Source organism: Callorhinchus milii, unplaced genomic scaffold (assembly GCF_018977255.1).
Source record: "Callorhinchus milii isolate IMCB2004 unplaced genomic scaffold, IMCB_Cmil_1.0 Scaffold4, whole genome shotgun sequence".
Lineage (NCBI taxonomy): Eukaryota > Metazoa > Chordata > Chondrichthyes > Chimaeriformes > Callorhinchidae > Callorhinchus > Callorhinchus milii.
The window spans coordinates 9,302,513-9,330,157 of NW_024704745.1; the positions used below are offsets into that span (position 1 = coordinate 9,302,513).

At 43.4% G+C, this 27,645-nt stretch overlaps 1 protein-coding gene across 7 annotated transcripts in view; it reads right to left on the minus strand.

Annotated features, from left to right (window-relative positions):
* Positions 1–2,173: 2,173 nt before the first annotated feature.
* LOC103180110 (type 2 lactosamine alpha-2,3-sialyltransferase) overlaps positions 2,174–27,645 on the minus strand; it is a 32,473-nt gene continuing 7,001 nt past the window's right edge. For 3 of the 7 annotated variants that reach the window (XM_042334478.1, XM_042334477.1, XM_007895752.2), the window contains 9 exons: positions 18,008–18,117; positions 12,811–12,919; positions 10,053–10,165; positions 9,238–9,301; positions 8,067–8,162; positions 6,361–6,547; positions 5,427–5,564; positions 4,204–4,356; positions 2,174–3,489 (listed from right to left, as the gene is read on the minus strand). In XM_042334478.1, the coding sequence (XP_042190412.1) occupies positions 3,400–3,489; positions 4,204–4,356; positions 5,427–5,564; positions 6,361–6,547; positions 8,067–8,162; positions 9,238–9,301; positions 10,053–10,165; positions 12,811–12,919; positions 18,008–18,062 (1,005 nt within the window). In that variant the 5' untranslated portion in view covers positions 18,063–18,117 and the 3' untranslated portion in view covers positions 2,174–3,399. Of the gene's footprint in view, positions 3,490–4,203; positions 4,357–5,426; positions 5,565–6,360; positions 6,548–8,066; positions 8,163–9,237; positions 9,302–10,052; positions 10,166–12,810; positions 12,920–13,821; positions 13,974–15,127; positions 15,537–18,007; positions 18,118–27,645 lie in introns of those variants that run through there. The other 4 variants (XM_007895755.1, XM_042334479.1, XM_007895757.1 and 1 more) reach the window with 4 other exon arrangements.

Consider the following 27,645-nt stretch of genomic DNA (forward strand, 5'->3'; position numbering starts at 1 on the left):
TGTACAATATTTATTTTAAAAAATGGTTTGGGGGAAGGAGTGTGTCACTTTCGGGCTGTTAATAGTTCGTAAATTTCTATAATTCCATCCCAAAAATGAAGGCATGTTCTTACTTCCGTGTTTTGCTGTCTTCAGTGTTGGATGATTTAGAATCTGCAGGATCTGCTGCCCTTTCAAAATATGAGTAGCTCGGTGTGAGCACTGTAAGTCCTATCAATACGGGGGAGATTTAAAAGCAAATCACCAAAATTAAAAGCAAATTTCAAGTTGAAAATCACAAAGCGCAAACCTACATCACACCCTTGTGTGATCAGAATCTAGTTAGATGTAAAGATAGCATATTGGTCAATTGGCAGATCGCTTTTCTGGGGTTAATAATTCCTTTGAAAAAAATTGGTAACTCAATCCAAGACTGTTTCTGGGACACCGTTGGGTGGAATAGGCAGACCCATTTTGCCCACAAAATATGCAATCACAAAATTTGCTTTACATTATATTCTGTGAAACGCTTTGAGACGTCTCGAAGACGTGATAAGGAGCTATATCAAATACAAGGATTATAATTATTTATTATTGGAGAACACTTTGTAACAGACCACGTTAGTTTTAATTGGTAACTATTAAATGCCACTGGTGACAAGTTCGTTTCATGAAAATTAATTTAGATTTCAATTCAGACCGCTCGGATTCAAGGCTCTTCGCTGTTGGCCATAAAGAATGCAAGTGACGTGCTGGTCCTATACAACACAAAACGATCCATGACTTGTCCAAATTTCACTTAGAGGTCATAAATATCTAGCAAAAAATAACTTTACACTCCTAATTTTGTGCACCAGTGCAGTGGTCATTACACATCTCTTGCACTAAAAAAGTATCAAAGTATGGTTGGGATAATCTTAACATTCCTTTGAGTGGAGTTTTTGTTTTCCTTTTGATAAGTAAATTGCTCACAAAATATAGTCAATTCACTTTACAGTATATTCTGTGAAGCACTTTGAGACGTCTCAAAAACGTGATATCAAATCCAAGGCTTATTATTATTTCAAACGCAAGAATTATTATTATTATATCAAATGCAAGGATTATTATCAAGGCAAAGTAGTAGCATACAACATCTGGCATAGGAAGACTGGCTGACATTTTGTGTTCAAATTGGAAAAGTGCCCTAGTAGCCAGAATGAGTACACATAATCTCAATGGACCAATCCTTCACAGAAAATAGCATCAAGTAAAGTTATGGTAATATAATTGTGTACACTTTGTCTCTACAGAATACACGAAACTATTGCCAGAGTGAATTACATACCCATGGTCACAGTCTTAATATATCTATCAAAAGAAGCAGAGGAGAGGTTAGAAGAAATTTTTTCACTCAGCGAGTTGTTCGAAGTTGGAACGATCTGCTTGAAAGGATAGTGAAGTCCGATTCGATAACAGCTTTTAAGGGAGAACTGGATAGGTATCTGGGGAAGACGGGTTTGCAGGGTTATGGGGAGAAAACTGGTGATTGGGGTTAGTGAAAGTGACTTGCTCTTTCAAAGAGCCGGCACAGACTCGATGGGCCGAATGGCCTCCTTCTGTGCCGTAACATTCTATGAATCTATAAAATAATAATAATCCTTGTATTTGATATAGCGCTTTTCACGTCGGGGGAAAGTCCCAAAGCGCTTCACGAAACACACTGTAAAGTGAATTGACTGTATATTTGTGGGCGAACGCGGCAGCCAATTGCGCGCAGCAATGTCCCACAAACAGTCGTAGATTGAAAATGACCAATTTATTATTGTTTTTGGTTTTTTGGAGGATTATTAGTCGTGTGGAGTAAGGAAACTTGCCCAAGGTTTCGCCCTGCCTGGAATTGAACTCAAGTCTCTTGTTTGCAAAACGAGTGCTCTCACCACTGAGCTACAGGACTTCACTATGAATGTGGTATGCAGTCACTGCCCACATGTAAAAATATAGGGCACAGAGGATTACTGTTAATAAATAAGATTATCAATGTGCTGTGCATAAAATCTTTTAAATCAACAATTGCTAATGATTTACTTGGTCATATCTTGCTGAGTCCTGTAGCTCAGTGGTTAGAGCACTAGCCTCACAAGAGAGAGACCAAGAGGGCAAAAGGTTGGTCAAGTTTCACAGAAAACAAAAATTTCCTGAGCATGACACAGGATTTTTTCCATCAGTAAATAAACTTTTAATCATGTTTTTTTTAAAATAACATGTTTTCCCCCCAAATCATTTATGGATCAAAAGGATCCCTCGACAATCTAAATCAGCAGGAAAACATGCTGTTCATAATTGATTTACAACAAAATCCACAGTAATGGCAACACAAGGGTTCCTCTCTCTGCATCCTCCGAAGTGACAGGAGCACAAGGAAAGCTAAGGGCAAATCCTCACTATAGGGTGACCATTTCGGGAACTCCATTTCGGTTGCAGATTGCATTGGACTGCAGTTAGTGTACATCACGGTGCTGGGAGGAAATCTCATTTGTCCGGCTTGGATTTCCGATCCCACTGCATGCCAGGCCCTGAGCCTCACCCACCTCAGATAAATAAGTCATCTACATGTTCCACCAGGAGTGGTGAAAAGTAGCTTATCCGATTGTCGCAGAACATCCACGTGAAAGCGAGAGTTTCGGCAGAGTGAGAGCCACTTCAGCACATGCAAAAGGAGCCAGCACCAGCGGAGAAACTAAATCATTGCTTAAATGACAATTTGTGTGATCGTAGCTTCTTTTATTAGTCTGCTGAAGCTACCCCTTCGGGGGAACTGGCTTCAACAATTCATGGTTTCACCGGCGCAAAAGAACAAAGTCAACATCAAAACAATAGCTGTCAATAACCTTTGCCTGTTCATTCAAGCTTCCTGTCACGTGAAAAATACAGATTTGAAGCTTACCTGTCATTATGAATTCAAGTGCATACGTGTGTGTAGGTGTGTGTGTATATAATATTTATATATATCCATATATTCATTCACTCTGCTCTTTTATAACTTCGGAACTCATCCAAACTAACCATTTGTTGGTGACAGTAAATAGTAAATAAAGGAACATCTAAGTCGATCAAATATATAATATACAAAATATTATATAAATTTATAGAATAGTCTCCATGATAAGGGCTATCTCTTCAACCAGTGTTAAGACAGTGTTTGAGTGACCCCCCCAACCATCTGGAGCATATTCCATTCCTAGGACGTAGCTCAGACTTGCATAAGCTATTTCACACAAGTATTTATGAGGTCTCCTGTGCTAAGCACAACTAATGGTTTGTTTCCCTGACGTTAATGCAGTATCTGGATAGCACAGGGTACTGTGGCCAGCAGTTCACAGTACCAGAGGGGTTTGGTACAAGGCAGGGTGCGTAAACATTCCAACAGCAAGGCTCGGTTCAGAAGTTTCCAGTTAAATCAAACACAGTGTTCGAGGATTTCAACTGCTTCAAAAGGATTTGTTCAGCACTAATATTGTGGTACAGCATCTGAAAATGCAACATCAAAATTAAATCAATAATTCAAATAACCTTAGAAATCTTACTCACTAAAATACATCTCAGATCAGCTTTATTCCTATTGCTACAAACCCAAGCTCTGTAAATAGATTTCTCGTGAGCAAAACTGCACTTAAAAATGTGGGCCTTGCTATTAACCCATGAATTACCAGCAAATACACTGTTTTGCATTCCCCAAAACTTTGACCCCCAAAATCTCTAAAAAGTATCAAGCCTCATTCTTCTAATCAGTGTTTCAGGGTTTGAGGAATTTAGTAAATTGTTAAACTCAGTCTTAACTTTGAAGCCAGTTCTCCAAGCTTCGAAAAAAATAGCTTCAGAAATTGGGCCCGAGTTTAAGAATTTGCTGAATTTGGGGTGTTCTGAAATGCTAAGATTAAATCTAGATCCAGGTGAAATTTCTATCCTGTTATGTCAACTAACAAGTAAGAACTGACAGGTTTTTTAAAAAATGCTCCATGTAGGCAATCTGTAAGAATTCCATACGTGTATCTAGCTTCAAGACTCATTTAAAGACGGCCACTGCTTTATCCATTAACAGCTACAGAAACGCACACTGGATTCAGCTAGAAATTTTTTGCATGCAGAATAATTCTCACAGTGACGAACCCAGCCTCTTTTGCTCCAAACAAAATTCATTGTTTAAAGCCACAAGTACACTTATGTTTTCTCGGTGGACTTTACCTTGCCCATGCTTGACATGGTATCATTGCTGTAGTAATGCAACGTGCTATTCATGTTAATGAAGTCGTATTTGAAGCCTGCTACATGAACTTCATTGCACATGGTAAGTGCCATCGATATCGCAATTATTCCAGTTGTTGGGTACTGAGGTGGCTGTAGGGGATCGATGGGGGGAATAAAAAAGGTACAACAAAAAAAATCATTCATAGGGGAGTGGAAATGCAGGAAAAAAGATTTAAGCAAGGTGGCAAAAATATTCTTGGAGATCAAGCACTATGTATCCAATCACTGTTTTGTAGAGCGCTGAATAAGCAGCAAACCCAGTCTTCCTTACACAGGGCAATTTCAGGACAGATGCCAGGAGACTTTTTTTTAACCCAAAGGATAATTAATGACAGAAACAGGTTAACAGGAAGGGTGGACCTACTGGACTCCTTAAGAAACAGCTTGACACTGTGATAAGAAGATGGTAGGATAGGTATTCTGGAAAGATGAGATCAAAGAGCCAAAGCCTCTTCGTCATTCAAACCAATCCTACAATACCATATCATTTATTATATATTGTGTATTGCCTTTCATATAAGGAAGTCCATCTCAAAGGACCTCATTTAATTAAGTGACATCAGAGACTAGGTAACAGAGATTGCATTACACCTGCACAGTTTCAGTCACCTGGACAGATCAAAAGCCACTCACATAGCAATCGTATCGATAATAACCTGCCCTATAAAATGCCATTTAATTCATAAAACTAAAGGGGAATTGAAAGGGCCACGGGATTGCAAACTCAATATCTACCTTGTGTTATGGAACACTAAGGATAACCAGCTAAACTAGATTTTTGTTTTTTTAAAGAAAAAGATTTCCCCCCCTCTCACTTTATGCAGTGAATTTCCAATACAAATTTACATATTGTCTTTCATATCAGAAAAATGTTTCAAATGCTTAATTTGTTGCTCTAAGCACTGGAAGGACTGATCATATAAATGAAATGAGTAACGTACAATTTATCCAACTGGGACCACCCTACCTGTGACGGATTTGGTTCGCATGGCTTAATCATTAGACAGAAAGGGGCGCAAATAGGCCTATATGCCCATCAAGTTTGCTTCTGGTATGCCTTGGATTACATAGGTGCATCTTTCCAAAGTGAGAGGAGTCCCTCTACCACCCACTCCCTACTTTGAATCCAAACAGGAACAGAAATGGATTAAGCCACTCACCTTTTCAATGGGGATATCCATGGGTAGTTTTAGTAAATCAAAAGCCGCTCGTTTTACAATCGATGGGTTTAATATCCTTATCTGATTATTTCTGTAAATTATACTTGCAGGTGGCTTTTTCCAGAAACCTCGATCAGACTGGAATAAAAATATAATAAGTGGTTAAAGGCAGTAATTTACTGCTGCAGTCAAACATATATTGAGATCTACAAAATGCAGAGTTAATTCACTTTACAGTATATCCTGTGAAGCGCTTTGAGACGTCTCGAAGACATGATAAGGCACTGTATCAAATGCAAGGATTAATATTATTATCTTTGAGAACTCTTGACATTCACATGAAGGAGGGTAAGGAATTTTCAATCGTCCATCTTTGAGAACTTTGCACATGTCCAAACCTTCCCAAAACAAAAATTGCTGGAAAAAAATTAGTAACCAGAACATATTAATACAAGTTGTACTAGGAGTACAATTAGTTTGAGTTGATTGTCAGTGGACAAAGTGTTAAACAACACACCCACGATGAAGAGAGAGACGAGGCAACTTGTATTTAATGCTCTCAAGTACAATTTCAAAAGAGGAAGATATGTCCACTCCTATGGGCTTTGACCTCCAGACTCTTAACAATATCCTTGGCTCCCATTATCTTGTGTGCAAATAATTGGCCACAGGACCTGTGGAGCCAGGAGAGAGAGTCCCTTAACTAAATAAAACTTTGCATCTGACATAGTGACCTTCATGTCGGGAGGATGTTTCAAATCACTTCACATGAGCTACTGCAAAGTGTGGCAACACTATGTCCTGGCTAAATGTATAAAATAAGTGCCTGTGTATTTTGTAGGTGCCATAGCAGCTAATTTGCACACAGCAATGGCCCACAGACAGCAGCAAAATCTCTGCTGTGGTCAATTTCCTGCTGTTCCCGTAAACTCACCACTTTATTCTTCACGATAACGTCCACCAACCACCGCAAGTCCAGTGGCTTGAAGGGAACAAAGACCAGGATGGTGTTGGCGTCATATTGACTGGGGTCTGAAATGATCGACTCCGGGTAACACAGTCGAAACGTGGTCTTATTACCAACATCATTTTCGTACCCAATCACAGGGCCACTATTTAATCTGAATGAAAGAGAAACAAAACAATTAAATGAAGAGCACCACACTAAGTTGAAAGGAAAATCCACCCGAAACTTGGGACTCCCCTAAATCAACCAAACGATCACCATGTAAAATATCCCATAGTAACATTCTGCTACAGACAGAATGGCTCACTGTAGCTGCCTGTATGCTGGGTGCAGTTTTGTAAAAAAATCTGATATTTCTACTTCAGTAACATTAATAATAATAATCCTTACATTTGATATAGCGCTTTTCACGTCGGGAAGACGTCCCAAAGCGCTTCACAGAACACACTGTAAAATTAATTGACTGTATATTTGTGGGCGAACGCGGCAGCCAATTGCACACAGCAATGTCCCACAAACAGTCGTAGATTGAAAATGACCAATTTATTATTGTTTTTTTTTTGGAGGGATTATTATTAGGCGTGTGGATTAAGGAAACTTGCCCAAGGTTTCGCCCTGCCTTGAATTGAACTCAGGTCTCTCGCTTGCAATGCGAGTGCTCTAACCATTGAGCTACAGGACTCCACTGAGTGCACACACTGAAGGTTAATTTAACATGTATTCTGATCTGTATAAAAACATGAACCAGGAATACATTGCCAGATACAAATACCATCTAGACAATAAACACTATTAACCTTCAAGCATAGGATGTCAGATTAGGAGGTGCATGTACTCCAGCAACTTGCCAGAGGAGGAGAAGAAAAAGACAGAGGAGTGTTAGTGGACTTATTGCTCACCATGTCAATATACAGTTTGAGACAATAAAGAAAGCAAACTGGAAGATGGGCTATAAATTGCTATATCAGTAACATTCAGATCCCTGAAGTGCTGTTGTGAAATAATAATAATAATGATTCTTGCATATGATATAGCGCCTTATCTATTGAGAACTCTTAAAGTGCTTCATAGAATGTACTGTAAAATGAATTCACTGTATATTTTGTGGGTGAAACGTGGCTGCCAATTGCATACAAAAATGTCCCTCAAACAATCGTGGATTGAGTGGACAAACTTTTTTTAAAAAACTTATTTATTTAAAAAGGGTTTATTTCTACCAGAAAGCGATCCACCAATCGACTAACAACTGTGTTCCTACTTACTGCTAGGTAAACAGAGGCATGTGAAATAAGGAAACTTCCCCAAGGGTTTGCCCTGCCCGGGAATTAAACCTGGGTCCTCTCGCTTGAGAGGCGAGTGCTCTAACCACTGAGCTACAGAACTCCATAAGCAGACATTGTGTAACTTGCTGACAAGTGTAGTGACCGTGTACTTGTTGGCAAACTGGACAACGACAAGATTAGATGTAGCAGTAATGCCCCATAGCATCATCTAAAGTCACACATCAACAAAGAGGGGCTGCCAGCAGACACGAGTGAGTAATACGATTCTGCTCTTTCTCTGATAAAGATTCTAAAATATACAATCAGTGATTTAATGCTTTGCTTCCCTGAGCTGACAACCTCCATGGTGTAAGAGTTGAGTTGAAACAAAAGAAACCAAAGGGAAACTACCTGATAACGACATCATAGGAGTCGATTTGTTTCCCTAACGACTTATTTTGGAGGACTGCTCCGTTGCCAACAACAATGCATTTCAGGCAGGGTACTCTGTCAATCAAAGTGGCAAGCGTCAAACACTAGAAATCACAAATTATCAGAGATTAGTAGCATTTAAAAAAAACTGACCCCCCATCAGCAGTCTAGAGACCAGCAATCTCTCATGCTTTTAAATCTTAAGGCCATCATCTTAAAATTTAAGACCGTGCAGAATTTTAGAATATTCTTAAATTCCTTCTTTATTTGTCACCCCAGTTTAAACCACAGTTCCTAAAATGAAGAATAGTAGCTTGAATAGAAACTTCTTCAGACTGGAGGCTGATTGTTCCAAAGTTCTGCATGATCCTTAAAATATATGTTAAAGACAATGGTCAATGAGGCTAATAGGAGAAGTTTCAGGTCTCTGATGTTGCTACCTAGAAGTGTCCTTGCATTCCCTTTCAGTTTTCTTAAGTTTTTTTAAAAAAAAACTTTCCTTTCCCTTTTTTTTCTCAAGTTCTGCACATTATCGAGGATAGATGGCCGATTTGTTTGCTGGCCAGCCTGGGATCTGGCCACTGAGATGTTCTCACTCAGCCTGTACCTGTGGCTCAAACATCCAACTAAGAAACAAAGCTACTCAGACTCACTGTCTGCTCTGCCTTAATGTTAAGGTAACACAAGACCAGTCTTGCTCCTCATCACCCCCTTGGAAAAGGTCAACATTATACTTGTCCAACATGGCTGAACAAATGAAACTTTTGCTTTTAAACCCAACAATAAAAGACTGTTTAAAAAGTTACTCTTTCTTCTCTTCCATCTTCTCCCCATCCTGTTATTTTGGTGCCTCCTCTATATCCCACTTCTGGGCATGAGGACAGTTGATGTTCTCCCAGATCTCTACCACTGCTGTGAAACCACCCAATAAAAGACAACTCTTCCTCCCAACCCCTCCCCACCACCCTTGGAGAATGACCCAATTTGTACTCGTTGTTTTGTCCACGGATCAGCAACTCAGCGTGTGTAGGATCAGGCCTGACATCTCTATATGCCATCTACTCCGTGGCAGTCCATTGGGGCCTCAACACCTCAACTTAATAGCAGTCACGCTTACAATATTCTGCGCTAAAAGGTTTAATTCACCCACTTGTTGATTGAAGCTGGCAGTTCGCAGCTTTTCAAATTGTTTAGTGTTGCTCGGAAGTACCTTTCTGCAAAATAAATGAAAGTATAGGACTGGCATAAAGTATTTGATGTTGGTCAAAATCCAAGTGTTGTTCCTCTATAAGAAGGTCACAAGATCAGATTGGATGGAAAAGCAGCCCATCTGATCTTATCCTTCCAGAACACCCACCCTCCCATCACAGCATCAAGCTGTTTATATTATAGTCTCAGCATCCTGGACTCAACCACTCTTCCTGGCAACCGTTTTCAATGTTAATTGCCCTCCAAAGGCTCATTCCGAGGCTCGTTTTAGTTATTTGACAACAGGACATTTCTCATTAAGAAAGCTCCAACAAGCCAAGGGATTCAATCCCATACAGAATTTGCAGAAGCCACTTTTTGGCATTACAATAATCCTTGCATTTGATATAGCGCCTTTTCACGTCTTTGAGACATTCAAAGCGCTGCAGTCAAGTGAATTGACTGTATATTTTGTGGGCGAATGAACAGAACTGGAGCTGATGAATTTTACTCACAGACCAAACCCTATGGTCACTATTTTGAAAGCTCTACACCCTATTGCATCCTTAACCAAACAATACACGTGGTATGTTCCGCTCACTACAATTCTACCAGGGCTTCTATTTAACAGCTCTTGATGTTCATCTGCAGCATGTCTTTGTGGGAGACGTTGGCAATACCTAAATTCCCCAATGTGTCCATCTCAGTCTCAAAGCTTTTCCTTTCAGTGCCCAGAGAACTCCAGCAGGGATCACTTGTCAAAAGAGATGTACGTACCAGCGGTCAATGAGCTGAATGGCAGAATTTTTAATATTGTCTTCTCATTAACAGGCACCTTGCTGTGGCTGATGTCAGAAAGGCACAAGAATGGGCTTTGATGTTTGGGACTTCTGAAAGTCAAAAGGAGTAAAGAAAGGAGAGTAGAATTATACATAATAATAAATCTTGATTTAGTGCCTTATCACGTTGTCAAGACGTCTCAAAGCACTTCACAGAATATGCTGTAGAGTGAATTGACTATATCTTTCAGATGAAATCCAGCAGTCAATCACACACAGCAATGCCACACAAACAGTCAATGTATAAAAATTAAAAATTATAATACAGTATATTTTTAAAAACATGCGTTTGTGTGTGCACTATATTTCACTTCATGGCTGTTTGGGGGACATTGCTGTGCTGATAGCCAATTTGCACATAGCAATATCCCATGATTAACCATAAACTGAGAAGTTATACCTATCAGGAAAGGCTGAACACGCTTGGACTTTTTTCTCTTGAAAGGGTAAGGGGTGACCTGATAGAGGTCTTTAAAATGATGAAAGGTTTTGATAGGGTAGACATAGGGAAGATGTTTCCATTGGTCGGGGAGACCAAAACAAAGGCCATCAATATAACAGTCACAAATTGATCAAATAGGGAAGTTAGAAGAAATTTCTTCACACAGAGAGTAGTGGGAATGTGGAACATGCTACCACAAGGAGTTGTTGAGGCAAATAGTATAGATGTATTTAAGGGAAAACTAGATAGGTACACGAGGGAGAAAGGAATAGAAGGTTATGCTAGAAGACTTAGTTGAGGAAGGGCAGGAGGAGGCTCATGTGGAGCAGAAACACCGGCATAGACCAGTTGGGCCAAATGGCCTTTTTCCGTGCTGTATATTCTAATGTAAGTGAGTGACTGATTTTATTTGAGGGATTGTTGGCCAGGACACTGGGAGAAACTCCCATCTCTTTTGAAATAGTGCAACGGGATATTTAACAAACATCTGGATAGGCAGGATCTCAATTTAGCATCTCATCTGAAGGAAGGCACCTCTGACAATGCAACAAGGGGCAAGGCGGAGTGACTGGGGTATGGAATTCCAGAGGTTGGGGGCAGAGTGGCTGAAGGCTCTTCCGCCAATGGTGGGGTGGGTGGGTTGGGGGACGTGGAGCAGGCCAGAGCCGGCTGAGTGGAGGGAACGGGCGGGTTGGTAGGGGGTTAGGAAGGCGCAGAGGTAGGGTGGGGCGAGGCCATGGAGGGCTTTGTTTGTGAGGACCAGGACCTTGAACTGGATCCTCTGAAGGATAGGAAGTCGGGCGAGAGTGGGGAGATGGGGTCACAAAGTTCGGTGCGGGAGAGAACACGGGCTGCAGAGTTCTAGATTATCTGCAGCCTGTGGAGGGAGGAGTTAGGAAGGCCAACAAGCAGGTCATTGGCATAGTTGAGCCTGGAGGTGATGAAGGCATGAACAAGAATTTCAGCGGCCTGAGGGGTGAGGTAGTGGCGGAGTCGGGCAATATTTCGGAGGTGAGGGAAGGCAGAGCGGGTCATGGCTTGAATGTGGGGGAGAAAAGACAGTTGAGGGTCAAACAAGACACCCAGGTTCCTGACTGACGTGATGAGTTGTAGTGTGCAACCATGGAGGTTGATGCTGCCAGAGCTTGAGGTGCAGAGGCGCTGGCGCGAGCCAATCAGGAGGGCCTCAGTCTGTTCACATTGAACTATAGGAAATTTACCCTCATCCAGGACTTGATGTCCGACAGCCAGTCTGTCAGGACACCAGTGGTCCTCGAGTTGAGGGTGGAGGCAGAAAGATGGAGTTGAGTGTCATTCGCATACATGTGGAAGTTGACCCCCATGTCTGCAGATGATGTCACCAAGGGGGAGCATGTAGATATTAAAGAGGAGAGGGCCAAGGACAGAGCCCTGAGGGACGCCAGATGTGACAGTGCGGTGGCTGGAGAAGAAACCGTTAGAGGCAACAAAGTGGAGACGGTGAGAGAGATAATAATAATAATAATAATCCTTGCATTTGATATAGCGCTTTTCACGTCGGGAGGACGTCCCAAAGCGCTTCACAGAACACACTGTAAAGTGAATTGACTGTATATTTGTGGGCGAACGCGGCAGCCAGTTGCGCACAGCAATGTCCCACAAACAGTCGTAGATTGAAAATTACCAATTTCTTATTGTTTTGGTTTTTTTTGGAGGGATTATTATTAGGCTCTGTGTGGAGTAAGGAAACTTGCCCAATAGGAATTGAACCAGGTAAGGCCAGGTCCGTGAAGATTGAGTAAAGCGGAGAGGCGGTGTATGAGGATGGAGTGGTCGACAGTGTCGAAAGCGGCAGAGAGGTCGAGGAGGACAAGGAGGCAGAGGGAGCCCTGATCACAGATGTTCAGAATGTCATTAGTGACTATGACCACAATGCAGCACATTCCCAGCACAGACTGAGTTCAAAGTCCTGACGTGGGGTTTTGAACGCACAAGCTTCAGACACAGAGGGGAGAGTGCTATCAACTGAGGCAGGCTGACACCCATAGAGGGCAGAGATATTGCCATTGCATCGACCATTGTTAAAGTCAAAAATTAAATTGCATCGTAGGTGGGTGTTAACATGCAGATCCTGTGTCCTTAGCATCCGCACACATTCAACACACTGTTGCTGGCAGGACTGACTGCTGGAGTGCTGTTGCAAGTTTTTTTTTGTTCAGAAGAATTACATGGGGGGCGTGGGAAGAGGAAGAAAGAAAAGAAACCTACAAAGTACCTGTGGTCAATGGTGGTTCTGAAGTACATTAAGTAAAAGCAGAATGAAGTGAGGAGAAACCCTGGCAGCAGCAGCTTAATACAACGCCGTTTCTTCAGGTTTCCCATCCCTGAAAGAGGAAAGGGAAGAAAAGTGCCTTTTTAAATTTCCTTATTCTTTATGAGGAAAAAAAACAATTTGCATCTATATAGCACCCCTTATGCAGAGTAGTGTCACAGAGAGCTTCAGAAAACATAATTAGAGAATTGTCAATAATAATAAGACGAAACATAATAATACTTGCATTTGATATAGCACCTTATCACATCTAGATGTTTCAAAGCTCTTCACAGGAAATACTGTAAAGTGAATTGACTGTATATTTGTGGGCAAAACACGGCAGCCAATTGCACACAGCAGCGTACCACAAACAGTCGTGGATTGAGTGACCAAATTATTATTATGTTTTTTGAGGGATTATTATCCCCGGAAAAGCGATCTGCCAATTGAATAACAACCAGGTTCCTAATTACTGCTAGGTAAATTGAGGCGTGTGTTGAGTAAGGAAACTAACACAATGTTTTGCACTGCCCAAAGCGCTACATGGATTTACTGTAAATGGATATCAAACCCATTTTGTTTGCACAATATTTGTTTTCCAGGACCAGTTTGCCAAGGAGGAGCAAAATGTCTCCCCAGCTCATTCGCCCTTCCTTGGCCCATTCATGGCAGTTGGACTATGGGCACAGCTTAGCACAGAATTGTATACCACCACTGTTAATGCAATGCTATAACCTGCCAAGCTCAGGTAGGGATGAACGCCCGAGGGTGTCACTGAAAGTGGTTACCTCCGCCCTGCACCCCGTTTGTTAAAGCTAACAACAGAGAAACAAAGAAAATCATGACACCAGTTTATTTAACAAATACAAGGCGGCACCCTGAGGGCGTGATCGAGATGCACAATGCATTTAGTCAAAGGTGCCCATGATCCACTAACACTCAAAAGATTCTATTGTACTCTTTTAAAAGTACCTAGATGGCTGTTCCACTGCCTGACGGTATCTGACGGTTGACCCATAGGACCTTCAATCACTGTAATGGATCCTCAGCACTGTATTGGAGTATCAGCCTAGACTGAGCTCAAAGTCTCCACGGTTGAACCTACAACCTTCAGGTAGAGGGATCTATTAAAAAGGGGGCATACTCTTAAAATCAGAACTAAAGACAGTTAGACCTGAGGTCAGGAAGCAATTCTTCACGCAAAGGTTTGTGAAGTTATGAAATGTTCTTCCTCAACAAAATATTGAGGCAGAATCAGTAGGGATGTTTCAACGAGAGAGATAAACAAATACTTTGAGTCGCAGGGGTACAAGTAATAATAATAATCCTTGTATTTGATATAGCGCATCATCACGTCTTCAAGATGTCTGTTTTGTGGGTGAAACCCGGCAGCCAAATGCGCACAGCAGTGTCCCATAAATAGTCGTGGATTCAGTGAGCAAATTTTTTTTTTTTTTTTTGGAGGGATTATTATCCCCGGGAAAGCAATCCATCAATCGACTAACAACTGGGTTCCTATTTACTGCTAGGTAAACAGAGGTGTGTGGAGTAAGGAAACTTGGCCTACGTTTTGCTCTGCCAGGAAATGGACCCAGGTTCTGTGGCTTGCGAGGCGAGTGCTCCAACCACTGAGCTACAGGACTCTGGTATGGCAAATGGGGTGAGATACTGGGATTAAAAGATCTGCCAAAGTCTAATAAACTGGTGAAACAGGCTCAGTGAGCTGAATGGCCTCCCCCTGCCCTGACCGATTTTTTTTTAAATCAACTGGGTATCCGACACATGTGGAAACCATAACAATGCTTAGAGTAACCAAACCAGACTGAGAGGTCCACATATGTATGCCACCCACACACGGACATTTCCCTGCGTCTAGAATAGTGTGTGGATTCTTCCCCCGGAGAGATGCGTTTACTCAATTCCACTGTCTGCGAGCTTCCCGCTGCTCGTCCAGCTGGAACCAACCCTTGTACTGGTTGGTTAGTTTGGGCTTGCAAGCTTAACCGGAGCTGAGTGGGAAGAATTCCTGCTCCCAGTGATTGTTCTACCCCACCAAGTCCAGCCGACCCGATCTCAGGAACTGCCTGTGAGCAGCACAGCTCAGCCTGAAACACACTGAGAGCATTGGCACCCATCTTCCTGCCCCTCAGCTCGGACACACACACACACACACCCTTACCCAGGGACCGATACTTGCAATAAATAACAACATTCCTTATAATATGACATAGCGCTTTTCATACTGGAGAGGTATCTCAAAGCGCTTCGCAGGATTTACCTGAACGGGTAGTGACTGTGTTTTAGGCGAACGTAGAGTCCCAATGACTGGATGATAGGCAAGTAGGTCGGTCGGTCAATGAATGACTGAGCCAGGCTGCACACACCCACTGCAATCCTAGCGTTTTTCTTGCATGAATAGCATTTTATATCCCAGACAAAGCCAGTGCTAAAGTTCACTTACGGCGATATTTTACCAGTCTACGCCAGGGCCGGCCTTCGAGCAGGCAGGGTCAGTATAGGGCTCGTAACATTTAAAGGTGAACTTCCCAAGCAGGCTGTTGAGTTTCATTATTAGAGAGCTGGCGTCCGTGTTATAAATTGTCTCCTGCAACTAGCCCAAGGTCTGGACAAAAGGTGCTGGGTCCCTAAATGCACAAGGATGCTGGGCAAGCCCTTGGAGATGCTCTGTTTTGCAGGGAGTGCAAACACTTGTGCCCTCTACAGGACTGGAAGAGTGTTCACTACACTTTTCTGATATTGAGAATTAACAGGTATGGGTGAGAATCCTACTAATAATCCTTGCATTTGATTTTGCTCCGTATCACATCTTCGAGATGTCTCAGAGCGTTTCACAGAATACACTGTGAAGTGAATTGATGTATCTTTTGTGGGTGAAACGCGACAGCCAATTGCACACAGCAGTGTCCCTCAAATAACTGTGGATTGAGTGACCATATTATTTATTTTTTTTGAAGGGATTCTTACCCCCGGCAAAGCGATCCGCCAATTGACTAACAACCGGGTTTCAAGTTACTGCTAGGTAAACAGAGACATGCGGAGTAAAGAAACTTGCCTAAGGTTTCGCTCTGCCTGGTAATCAAACCCAGGTACTCTCACTTGCGAAGCGAACACGATAACCAATACGCTACCGGATTAATTAACATAATTAGAAGTTTGCTTGGTTAATCAATGCGCAAATTGTGATGGACCTATTCCCCCTCCACTGCCCCCCACATTCAACACTTTTTTTTCCTCTATAGAAATATCCACTTGCCCAGTCTATTCAGTCCAGGAATAACAACAAGGATTTATATAGCGCCCCCCCCCACACCGGACAGCGTCTCAGAGCGCTTTACAGTAACGGATCCCGGGACCGAGCCAGGGGGAGGGGGAGGAAGGTGACCAAAGGTGCGGTCGAAAAGAAAGGTCTTCAGCAGAGACCTGAAAATGGGAAGGGAGGGAGCGAGACGAAGGGAGTGAGGAAGGCAGTTCCAGAGCCTCGGGGCATAGTGGCTGAAGGCACGGCCGCCGAGGGTGGAGCGAAGGACTCGGGGGACGAGGAGGAGGCCAGACCCGGAGGAACAAAGGCAATGGGTACTGTTTTGAGGAGAGAGGAGGTCAGAGAGGCAGAGGGGTGCAGGGACTTGAATACGAGGGTGAGGATCTTGAAATCGAAAACAACAATAAGCATTTGTATTGCACCTTCACGTCAGGAGGACATCCCAAAGGAAGAACAATATCAGGGCCATTCTATTTTACAAAACAAAATCCGGATAAAGGTGAAAGGAAACTTGCTCCCATCTTCACCAACTGAAGCTCGCCCTCCTCCAGTAGCAAGGCTGTCTGGTCGCGGATTCACCATAGAAATCTAAATTTATCCCCGATCCTGTGACTCTGTTATTACAAATGAATGCAGTAGACAATTTGAGCATAGCAACATCCCACAACCAGCGATGAAGTGAATAACGAGTTTTATTGAGAAATTGTTGAGCAGAATACCAGAGGAGACTCTCTGGGTTGCTACACAATGAATTACAATATATTTGAAATGAATTATACTTGCAGCCTTTCGGAAAATTCTTAATAGATATTCAGTTTGGAAGCCATGTCTTCCGTGGTTCTTTGTAAAAAGAAAACACACAGAAATGCCTTTCAAAATGAACAATCCTTGCGTTTGATACAGCACCTTAACATGGTTGTTGAGACTTCCAAAAAGCACTTCACAGGATTTTACTGGGAAGTGTAGTGAGTTTGCATTCGTAGGCAAACATAGCAACCAATTTTGCGGACAGCAATAGCCATGAAGCAAGTGATGAAAGGAAGGCACCTCCAACAAAGAAGCGCATCCCCAGCACTGCACTGGAGTGTCAACCCAGACTGAGTCAAAGTCCCGATGTGAGGCTTGAACCCACAGCCTTCTAATTCAAAAGAGAGAGTGCTACCAATTGAGCCAGGCTTACTGATTTAAGAATTATCCAAGCATCTGCTTGACCTTAAGACAATGTTTTTCAAGCTAAGATTGTGAGCATTTCAGGCCTCCGCTCATTCCTCATAAGACGTACTGTACTGTTTTCTTGTTGAATGTAATATATAATATACACAAAAATCTTTTTGTGGCACTTTATCACATTGAAACTCCTCAAAACACTCGATAGCAATTACTGTAAATTGTATGAAGTTTTTCAACCAAGGAGCGGATTTTTCTCTCACACACACCAGAGCTTTTCATAATGTAATATCTCACTTAATCCTTGCATTCGTTATAGCGCTTTTTCACATCTTCTAGACGTCTCAAAGCTTTTCACAGAATATACTGTAAAGTGAATTGACTGCATATTTGTGGGCAAAATGCTCATGGATTGAAGTGACCAATTTATTATTGGGTTTTTTTCTTGAGGGATCAGTATCAGGCATGTGGAGTAAGGAAACTTACCCAAGGTTTTGCCCTGGTGGGAATCGAACCCTTAAAAAGTGAACTAACCAGATGTCTCCAAAACCTTTGAATGGTTCAGGAGTACGTAACACATTTACTTCTTGCAATACTTATGCCAATAAAATAGTTAATGCTATTAATTTGTTGGGGGAAAATTATATTTCAATTCCATATCACATCACAATGATTAATTTGCAAATCATTTTTTTTCAATAAAATACTCACTTGATTTTATTTTTCCAATTGTTCGTCTGCAGGTGTTATGCAAGGAATACATCATGGTTAGCAAACACACATCCGCAGTTTTCTTTCTGCTCACTCAACTCTGGATCCTTCTAAATTAATGAAATAGGTTTATTCAGTTAGTTAATACCTTTGGCAATGACTCACATAGTTACTGCCTCCAGGGAAATGGAACTATAAACATATTCGGCAACCTTTTAGAAAGAGCTCCTTCAACCAGTCAAATGCCATGCATACTCAAGTTACAAACTTATTTGGGTCAGAAAAAGCCTGCTGCACCTGTGACTCTTAACTATCATTGTGATAACGGCAAGAAGAAATTTAAATACACTGTGTGAGAGAGAGAGATCTCAGACAAATACAATTCTGAAATAAAACAGAACCGAGTTTTCTCTTCATTTTTAAAGCAGACATTTCACACTTTAGAAATGGCCAGGCATCTGGTGATGCCACAGACTGAATGAAGTACAATGTGTGGAAATTTACAGTTCTTATTCAATGTTTACGGAGAACTACAAATACACCTCCCTGCCTCTTTCATGGATGCCCTAGTGTTACAGCAGGCAAAAGGTGTGTTCACCAATTTCCTTTTACTTCAGACACTGGTGCCAATTAGCTCTCATGCGCTGATATCTTCAATGGGAGAGATCTTTTAAAAGATTTTTTTTAAATGTGATAAAAAATTTATTGAAATGTATCACTGGTAAGCCATACGATGAAATCTGATACAAGCCTATTCTGCGTCCTTTCCATCCACAAACATAATACAACAGGATTACATAATAATAATACTTGCATTTGATATAATGCCTCATCACAATGAAATGTCTCAAAGCATTTCACAGAATATATTGTAACATGAATTGACTTCAAATTGATTTTGTGGGGCAGCCAATTGCACACATCCCAACCTATACATGCATTGAATTTAATATGTATTCAGTCTGTAGAAAAACATGAGCGAGGAATACATTGCCAGAACAGTGAACAAATACCATCTGCACAATAAACACCATTAACCTTCAGGCATAGGATGTCAGATTAGGAGGTGCATGTACTCTAGCAACTTGCCAAGTTGGGAGCCAAAAGGGGAGGAGTGTTAGTGGACTTATTGCTCGCCATATAATAATAATAATAATCCTTGCATTTGATATAGCGCTTTTTACGTCGGGAGGACGTCCCAAAGCGCTTCACAGAACATACTGCAAAGTGAATTGACTGTATATTTGTGGGCGAACGCGGCAGCCAATTGCGCACAGCAATGTCCACAAACAGTCGTAGATTGAAAATGACCAATTAATTATTGTTTTTGGTTTTTGAAGGGATTATTATTAGGCGTGTGGAGTAAGGAAACTTGCCCAAGGTTTCGCCCTGCCTGGAATATATAAATATATATAAATATATAAATATACAATGTGAGACTGTACATTGTGTGGGTGAAACATGGCAGCCAATTGCGCACAGCAGTGACCACAAACAGTGGTGGATTGAGTGACCATTTTTTTTGGAGGGCTTATTACCCATGGAAAGTGATCCTACAATCGACTTAATAACCAGGCTCCTACTTACTGCTAGGTAAACAGAGGCGTGTGGAGTAAGGAAACTTATCTGAGGTTTTGCCCCGCCCCGTAAATCAAACTCAGGTCCTCTCAGTTGCAAGGCGAGCACACTAATTTCTAATGTTAACGGTCTCCAACATTGCTAAGTCTAAACAAAAGTTTTAGAAAGATCATGGTCTTACTGAAAAAGAAACAGAGGAAGCCCAGGGAAGTAACAGTGCCTTTATAAATATTTGATTCCTTGTCAGTCTATTTTAAGTTCAAGCACTTCATTAAAGTCAATGGGTTGTGTTGTGGAGCAGTTCTGAGTCAGTACAGCAAAATGAACACACAATTTTTTTAATAAAAGAAAGCAACCCAATACTGTATTAATCTATTCAATATTGAAAGCATGGTAAACCGATATCAATACAAAATGTGAAAGAAACACAAGTTGGTAGAAACTTTGGCTGGTTCATTCTTTGGCTGGGGAAGTGAATGCTTCTTTAGTGTTGCGAGTTTTCTATGACTGCTAATCTGGGCACCAAGTAACTCAAAGGTAGGTATCTGGGGAAGACAGGTTTGCAGGGTTATGGGGAGAAAGCTGGTGATTGGGGTTAGTGAAAGTGACTTGCTCTATCAAAGAGCCGGCACAGACTCAATGGGCCGAATGGCCTCCTTCTGTGCCGTAACATTCTATGATTCTATGAAAAAAAGGGATTTGAACCATTTTGTTTTCCTCAGAAACAAATTCAAATGTCACATATTATACAAATTTGCATTAATATAGTGCCTTTCGCATTGGGCGTACATCTCAAGGTCCCTCACAGTCCTGGCTTGGTACCCAAGCTGCGGGTGGGAAGGGAAGATGACCAAAGGAGTGGTCAAAGTGGAAGATCTTGAAACGGATCTTGTACGAGGCGAGGAAGGGGGCGGGTGGGAGCGACTCCAGGATGTTATCCTAGGGAATGGGTGGAGATGGGTTGAAAGCCAGACTAGTGGGGCAGGGGACATGAAGCAGGCTGGAACACAATAAGGTGGCTGTGCACTCCATGCACGCTGTTTGTACAGAACAGATTGTTCCCCAAATGCTGTTCTTTATGGTGGATCTGAATTGCATCTCCATGTTTTTTTTTAAAAAGTCAAAGTGATCGCTTCACTTACTTGCCATTAACCTATTGGAAGAGATCAAGACCAGGTCCAGTTGAGCTTTTCCACAGATGTAACAATATCAAATGTTTGTATCCGAGCAGAACTTCAAATACCTAGCAGGAAGAGAGAGTGTGCGCGAGAGAGCGAGAGATACAATTTGTTGCACCTATTCTTAAACTGCCCTGACCTCTTATTTTTATTTGGCTCGAAAAGGACTTTGGATTCAAGATTTGTTGAGTTTGCCAACATTCAGCTGCTTTGGTTGCTTGGTAAAGTTACCCAACCTGACCATCAATCCTGTGTCCCAATTAAAATTGCATTGAAAGCAACTGGAGCATACATTTTCCATAACGTTTTAGGTTGATGAACTGAAACATTAACTCCCTTTCCTCTCTCCATTGATGCTGCCTGACCTGCCAATAGTTCCCAGCAAATTGTTTTTATTTCAGAAAACATACAGTAGATTAACATCTTCACAAAGTACTGCTGGTTAATAATTATAGTCTAAAAGCAATGACGTTATCAACAAATTGCATTTGTATAACACCTTTCACGTCAGGAGGACATTCCAAGCTGCTGGACAGTCGGGATCCACACCCGAGCTGGTGGTTGGGATCAGGAGGGGTGAAGGGTAGGGGTTATACCTTGGGACATATCAACACGTTAGGACATCCTCCTGATGGGAAAGGTGCTATATAAATACAATTTGTTGTTGGCGTTGTTCTTAGTGATGTTTGCAGATTTGTTTCAGTTATAATTATCTGGCAATTCCAGGGTTTATATGCTGTTGGTATAAAAGCACAGATTTTTCTTTATAAATCAATACGTTAAAAAAAATCCGGCTCTTTTCCCTGAAAGTTTTCTAAAGGGGTAAGGCTCAATAAGCACCTTGCAATATCTCATCCAAATAATCATTCTTCCTGTGTGCATTTGGCAGCTCAATGTCACAGCCAGGAATTTATACACAACCCTCGACGCAACAGCCAGTAATTTATATAGGACCTGAAATGTAATGCCTATTCATTTATACATGGTCTGTAATGCAATGATTCACAATAACGATTCTCAATGCAATGCCTGGCAAGTCAGACACAATTTACTAGTTTGGTTTCCACGCAATGCTGAATTCCAAGAGTAGCTCCCATTGTAGTGCGTCCAAGTTTAAGATGGTATCAAGAGTGGTGCCATGATGGAAACCCAGGAGAAGGAACAAGAGGAAGCAATTCTCTCTACAACAACACAATTATATTTGTATAGTGCCTTTCACGTCAAGAGGATGTCCCAAGTTGCTGGACAGTCAGTGTTTCAGACCCAAGCTGGGGGTCGGGATTGGGGAAGCAGGGTGATCGAAAGCGCGGTCGAAGAAGAGGGTCTTGAGATGGGTACTGAAAGAGGCAAGGAAGGGGGCGAGGCGGAGGGACTTCAGGATGGAGTTCCAGAGGGTACAAACTATTCAACATAGTGCAATGTCCTGGCCATCAATCTGGCAGCTAAATTGGTTAATGCCCTTATCACCATTTGTAGGATTTTGCTGTGCACAAAATTGCTGCCAAGCTTTCCTACACTTGATAGCTACTGTGAAGCTCTTTGAGATCTTATGCATTTACAAACATTAAAGAAACATAAATTGCCTCTGTCTGGCACTCCATCAACTCATAATGCTACACTTGCATCCCCCAAACTCTGCAGAAAGCAATGTAGTACAGCAGCCAAAATATAAATAGACACAAAGAATAATCACACTGATCTCAGCTTACACAGGATATTTCTGCTTAACATACCAGCATAGTATTTCATCATCACTTCCCTGTTATTTCCTCTGGGCACAGCCATTTTATTGATGTTTAAAACCAGAGTGCACTCATCTTCCATTATTATTATTTTTGCAATAGCTGTGCTGAGACATGCCGCAGCCCCTTGAAAAAAGTACCATTTAATAATAGAAATGCCACACAGTTGCTCAATGAAGATAAAAATGCACCAACCACATTGGCAAAGTGAACAGAATTGAAGCAGTAAACCATACCAGACATTGTGGTGAGTGCGATGTTGTGGTGAAGATAAGACTATGAATCAAAATGGGATATCAAGGGTTTGTACTGGGCCTCCTATTCCTCTGGTTAAATAGCAAGTTTGTTGAAAACTTACAGATAACAGAGGAAGGGAGTCGTGTGTAATCAGGCAGGAAAGGGCCATAGAACTCTGTTTGGTTTGGATACTCTTAAGCATGGTGATGGATTTCCACAAGTCAGACACCCAGCTAACAACAAAAAAGGGCTAAATCAGTTGAGTTTAGATCCCTAGATGTCAGGCCTCATCTAGAGTACTTTATTCCGTTCTGGCCACCATGACATAACTGCGCTGCCCAGGCCACAAAGGCAGTCCAGAGGAGACATCAAGGATGATTTACAGTGTTATAGGAATGAGCTGAGCAACAATTAGACAAATTGTGGGTCTTCGGTCTTGAAAGACCTTGTAGAGGTCTTACCCAGACCAAACTCCGTACCACATCTCACCAGTTCTGGCCAGGCTCCACATCACCAAACGGATCATCTTCCTGATCCTCACACTTGTGTTCAAATCCCTTCACTCTCTTCACCAGCGCCTCTGCTCAAATGGCACCAGCCTCCCTCTCATCACTCGCACCCTCTTTCCCACCATTGGAGGTCGGGCTTTTAGCCATTATACCCCAAAACTCTGGAACACTCTGCCTCAAACCTTCAGTCTTGTGCCCTCTCTCACCTTTTTCAAGTCCCACCTGAAAACCTTCCTCTTCGATCGTGATTATGGCCACCTCCCCACCTACAGCCCCCCTTCCCCACCCGGCTCGGAGTCAGGTATCACCATGGTTAAGCGCTCTGAGACCCTACCCTGCGTGGAGGGCACTATATAAGTACAAGTTGTTGAGGTGTGTAACATGTTAAATGAAGGACAGTACCTCCGACAATGACGCTCACAACTACTTTGGAGTTTCAGCCTAGAATATTTGAGTTCAAATTGAAAGCGAATACAAACAAAAATCGTCGTTAAAGGAAACAAATAAAGGGTTACTGGTGATTTAGACAATAACCTAGCTAAATTATTTTATTGCAAAAACAATTTGAAACTACAACTCATTGAGTCAGCAAATGGAGAGCCTTACAATGAGAATCACATGGACACCTTTGATAAACAGAATTACAAGCTGATAAATTATATGGAGACGTGCAAAAAAAGGCCACAGGACGTTTGACAAATTGAAGCAAAGGCAACAAAAGTGAGCAATATCCTCACAGACCTAGTTGAATCTCCAGGCCAGGACTCACTGGGAAGACATCACTGCCCCCATCTCCTCACTGAGCCTCACCAGCCCAGTGGGCTAACCATGGCTCGCTGAACACTCCTGTCCGCTCCAAGTCTCAGTGTGCGCACATTGGTTACTGCAGTTGAACCGAGCTGTTTCCCCAAGATATTCGCGACCCCGTCCCCTTCCCTTCACTACTCCCACTCAACCCTCCTCTCCCTCTGCCTGCCCCTATCCCTCCTCGACACCCCCACGGCCTCCCTCTGCTCCTCCCTTCACATTCACCGTCGTGCCAACCATGGTAGACGCCGTCGGCTGTCCTACAGCACCCACCCTGACTGCCCCTTCCCCCACTCTCACTGCAAGGCCCACCAGCCCTCACCCATGGGAGCCAACCTTTCCTTCCTCACCCACATCCCCATCCAACCCGCGTGCCCACCACACTCATCTCCCCCACACTCCCACCACTAACTGTCCCCTCCCCATCGGTCTGCAGAACGTCCACTCACTAACCAACAAGTCCTTCACAATCCATGACCTCACCGTCCAGGAAAACATTGACATACTCACCGAAACTTGGGTCACCCCAGGCAACACTTTCCCGCTTGTTGAGGCCATACCTCCAGGTTACACCTTTCACCAAACCCCACAGCCTAATTGCCGTGGCGGTGGTGTGGCTCTCATCTCCCAGTCCCCCCTTGGCCTTTCCCCTCACTCCTCCGGAACCTTCCCCTGCTTTGAACACCTTACCCTCTACCACCCTTCCAGGCTTTCCCTCAAAATCCTCCTTGTTTACCGTCCCCCCAAGCCTTCCCCCACCTTCAACGCAGACATCTCCTCCCTCCTATCTTCCCTATCCCTCTGCTCTGAATGCCTCCAATCTCAGGTGACTTCAACCTCCACTTCACCCCCTCCTGCTCTACCTCTGCCGACTTCTCCTCCCTCCTCTCTTCCCTTAACCTCTCTCTCCTCATCCACCCTCCCACACATAACCGTGGCAACCCCCTTGATCTGGTGATCACCAGGGTCCTCACCGTCGCGGACATCACCATCATCGATAAAGCCATCTCGGAACACCACTTCATCTCCCTCAACATCTCAGTACCCCTTCCCCTTTCTCAACCCTCCACCATCACATATGGTTAGTGGAAAAAAATTTCCTTCCTCTCCTTCACCCTGGAGTCATCTGAACTCCTACACCTCTGGCCCTCCCTGACCGATCTCCCCTCCTCACTCTCTTTTCTCCACAACTCCCTCTCCTCCATTCTGGACTCCCTTGTCCCCCTCACCTCCCAAATTGCCTCATACTCCCATAAATCCCCCTGGTACACCAGCAATCTCCGTTCCCTCAAGGCACAAGTGTGAGCTGGACCAAATCTGGACCAAATCCAAACTACTGGTCCATCAGCAGATTTGGCTTCACCACACCAAGACCTACCGCTGTGCTCCTGCCGATGCCAAATCCGCCTTCTACTCCAAGGTTATCTTGGAGGCAAAGAACAACCCCAGGCTTCTCTTTTCCACTACAAACCGTCTCTTCCATCCACCTTCCCACGCCTCACCCATCCTCTCCTCAAACTCCAACTGTGAGGAGATGCTGGACTTCCTCAAAACCAAAATCAAGGGGATACATTCAGCCACCTATGTTCCATCCACCCCCACATCACCTCTCCCTCATGACCCACTCCACAATACTCCTTCGGTCCTATCTCTCCCTCCTCCCTCACCGCGATTGTTCGCAAACTCAAACCCACTAACTGATCCCTCGATCCCATCCCCACTTCTCTCCTCATCTCCCAGCTCCACCTTCTGGCCCTTCTCCTGTCCGATGTCATCAACCTCTCCTTGTCCATCGGTTCAGTTCCCACCCCCTAAAAATGGCCATCATCACCCCCATCCTGAAAAAACCTTCCCTGGACCCATCCCTACTCTCCAGCTACCGCCCCATCTCTAATCTCCCATTCCTCTCCAAGGTCCTGGAAAGAATCATCATGTCCCAGCTCCGCTCCTTTCTTTCTCGCCATTCCCTCTTTGAACCCCTCCAATCCAGCTTCCGACCTGCCCACAGCACGGAAACAGCCCCGGTCAAAGTCACTAATGACATTCTGAACATCTGTGATCAGGGCTCCCTCTGCCTCCTTGTCCTCCTCAACCTCTCTGCCACATTCGACACTGTCGACCACTCCATCCTCATACACCGCCTCTCCTCTTTACTTAATCTTCGCAGACCTGCCCTTGCCTAGTTCGATTCCTATCTCTCTCACTGTCTCCACTTTGTAGCCTCTCACGGTTTCTCCTCCAGTCCCCGCACTGTCACGTCTGGTGTCCCCCAGGGCTTTGTCCTTGGCCCTCTCCTCTTTAATATCTACATGCTCCCCCTTGGTGACATCAACCGCAGACATGGGGTCAACTTCCACATGTATGCGGATGACACTCAACTCCATCTTTCTGCCTCCACCCTCAATTCCGGGACCACTGCTGTCCTGACAGACTGCCTGTCGGACATCAAGTCCTGGATGAGGGCAAATTTCCTACAGTTGAATGTGAACAAGACTGAAGTCCCCCTGATTGGCTCGCGCCAGCGCCTCTGCACCTCAGGCTCTGGCAGCATCAACCTCCATGATTGCACACTACAACTCATCAAGCCAGTCAGGAACCTCGGTGTCTTGGTCGACCCTCAACTGTCTTTTCTTCCCCACATCCAAGCCATGACCCCCTCTGCCTTCCCTCAACTCCATAACATCGCCCGACTCCGCCACTACCTCACCCCTCAGGCCGCTGAAACTCTTGTTCATGCCTTCATCACCTCCAGGGTCAACTATGCAAACGCCCTGCTTTTCGGCCTTCCCAACTCCTCCCTCTACAGACTGCAGATAATCCAAAACTCTGCAGCCCCTGGCCTCTCCTGCACCAAACTCCGTGACCTCATCCCCCCCATTCTCGCCGGACTCCATTGGCTCCCTATCCTTCAGAGGGTCTAGTTCAAAATCCTGGTCCTCACCTACGAGGCCCTCAATGGCCTCGCCCAACCTTACCTCTGTGACCTCCTAATCCCCTACCAACCCATCCGCTCAGCCGGCTCCGGCCTGCTCCACGTCTCCCGACCCACCCACCCCACCAATGGTGGGAGAGCCCCCAACCTCTGGAATTCCACCCCCCAATCACTCCGCCTCGTCCCCTTCTTAACCTCCTTCAAGTCCTGCTTTAAAATCCTCCTCTTCGACCATGCCATCAGTCACCCCCCTTCCTCTCCTCAACCTTCTCCCCCCTGACCCCAGCTCAAGTCTGAAATGCTGTACACTGTCCAGAACCTTGGGACGTCCTCCCGACGTGAAAGCCACTATACAAATGTAATCTTGTTGTTCGTGTTGTGGTTTGGACTAAAACATTTGCCTGTCAACAAGATAAGGAAATACTCCATTTCAAAACACAGTGCCTGGTACAAACATTTCAACTAGCAAATGCTTTACGAAGCATTGTGTCAATAAACATTAATCCCCCCCCCCAAAAAAAAGCATACTGTGCTTCCTCAGACCTATTTCTACACAGTGTGTCAGGACACAAAAATACAGGCCAAATGAACTTGCACTCAATGCTTAATGACTGGGAACTGAAACTCATTAATCATATTATTGTGAAAACAAAGA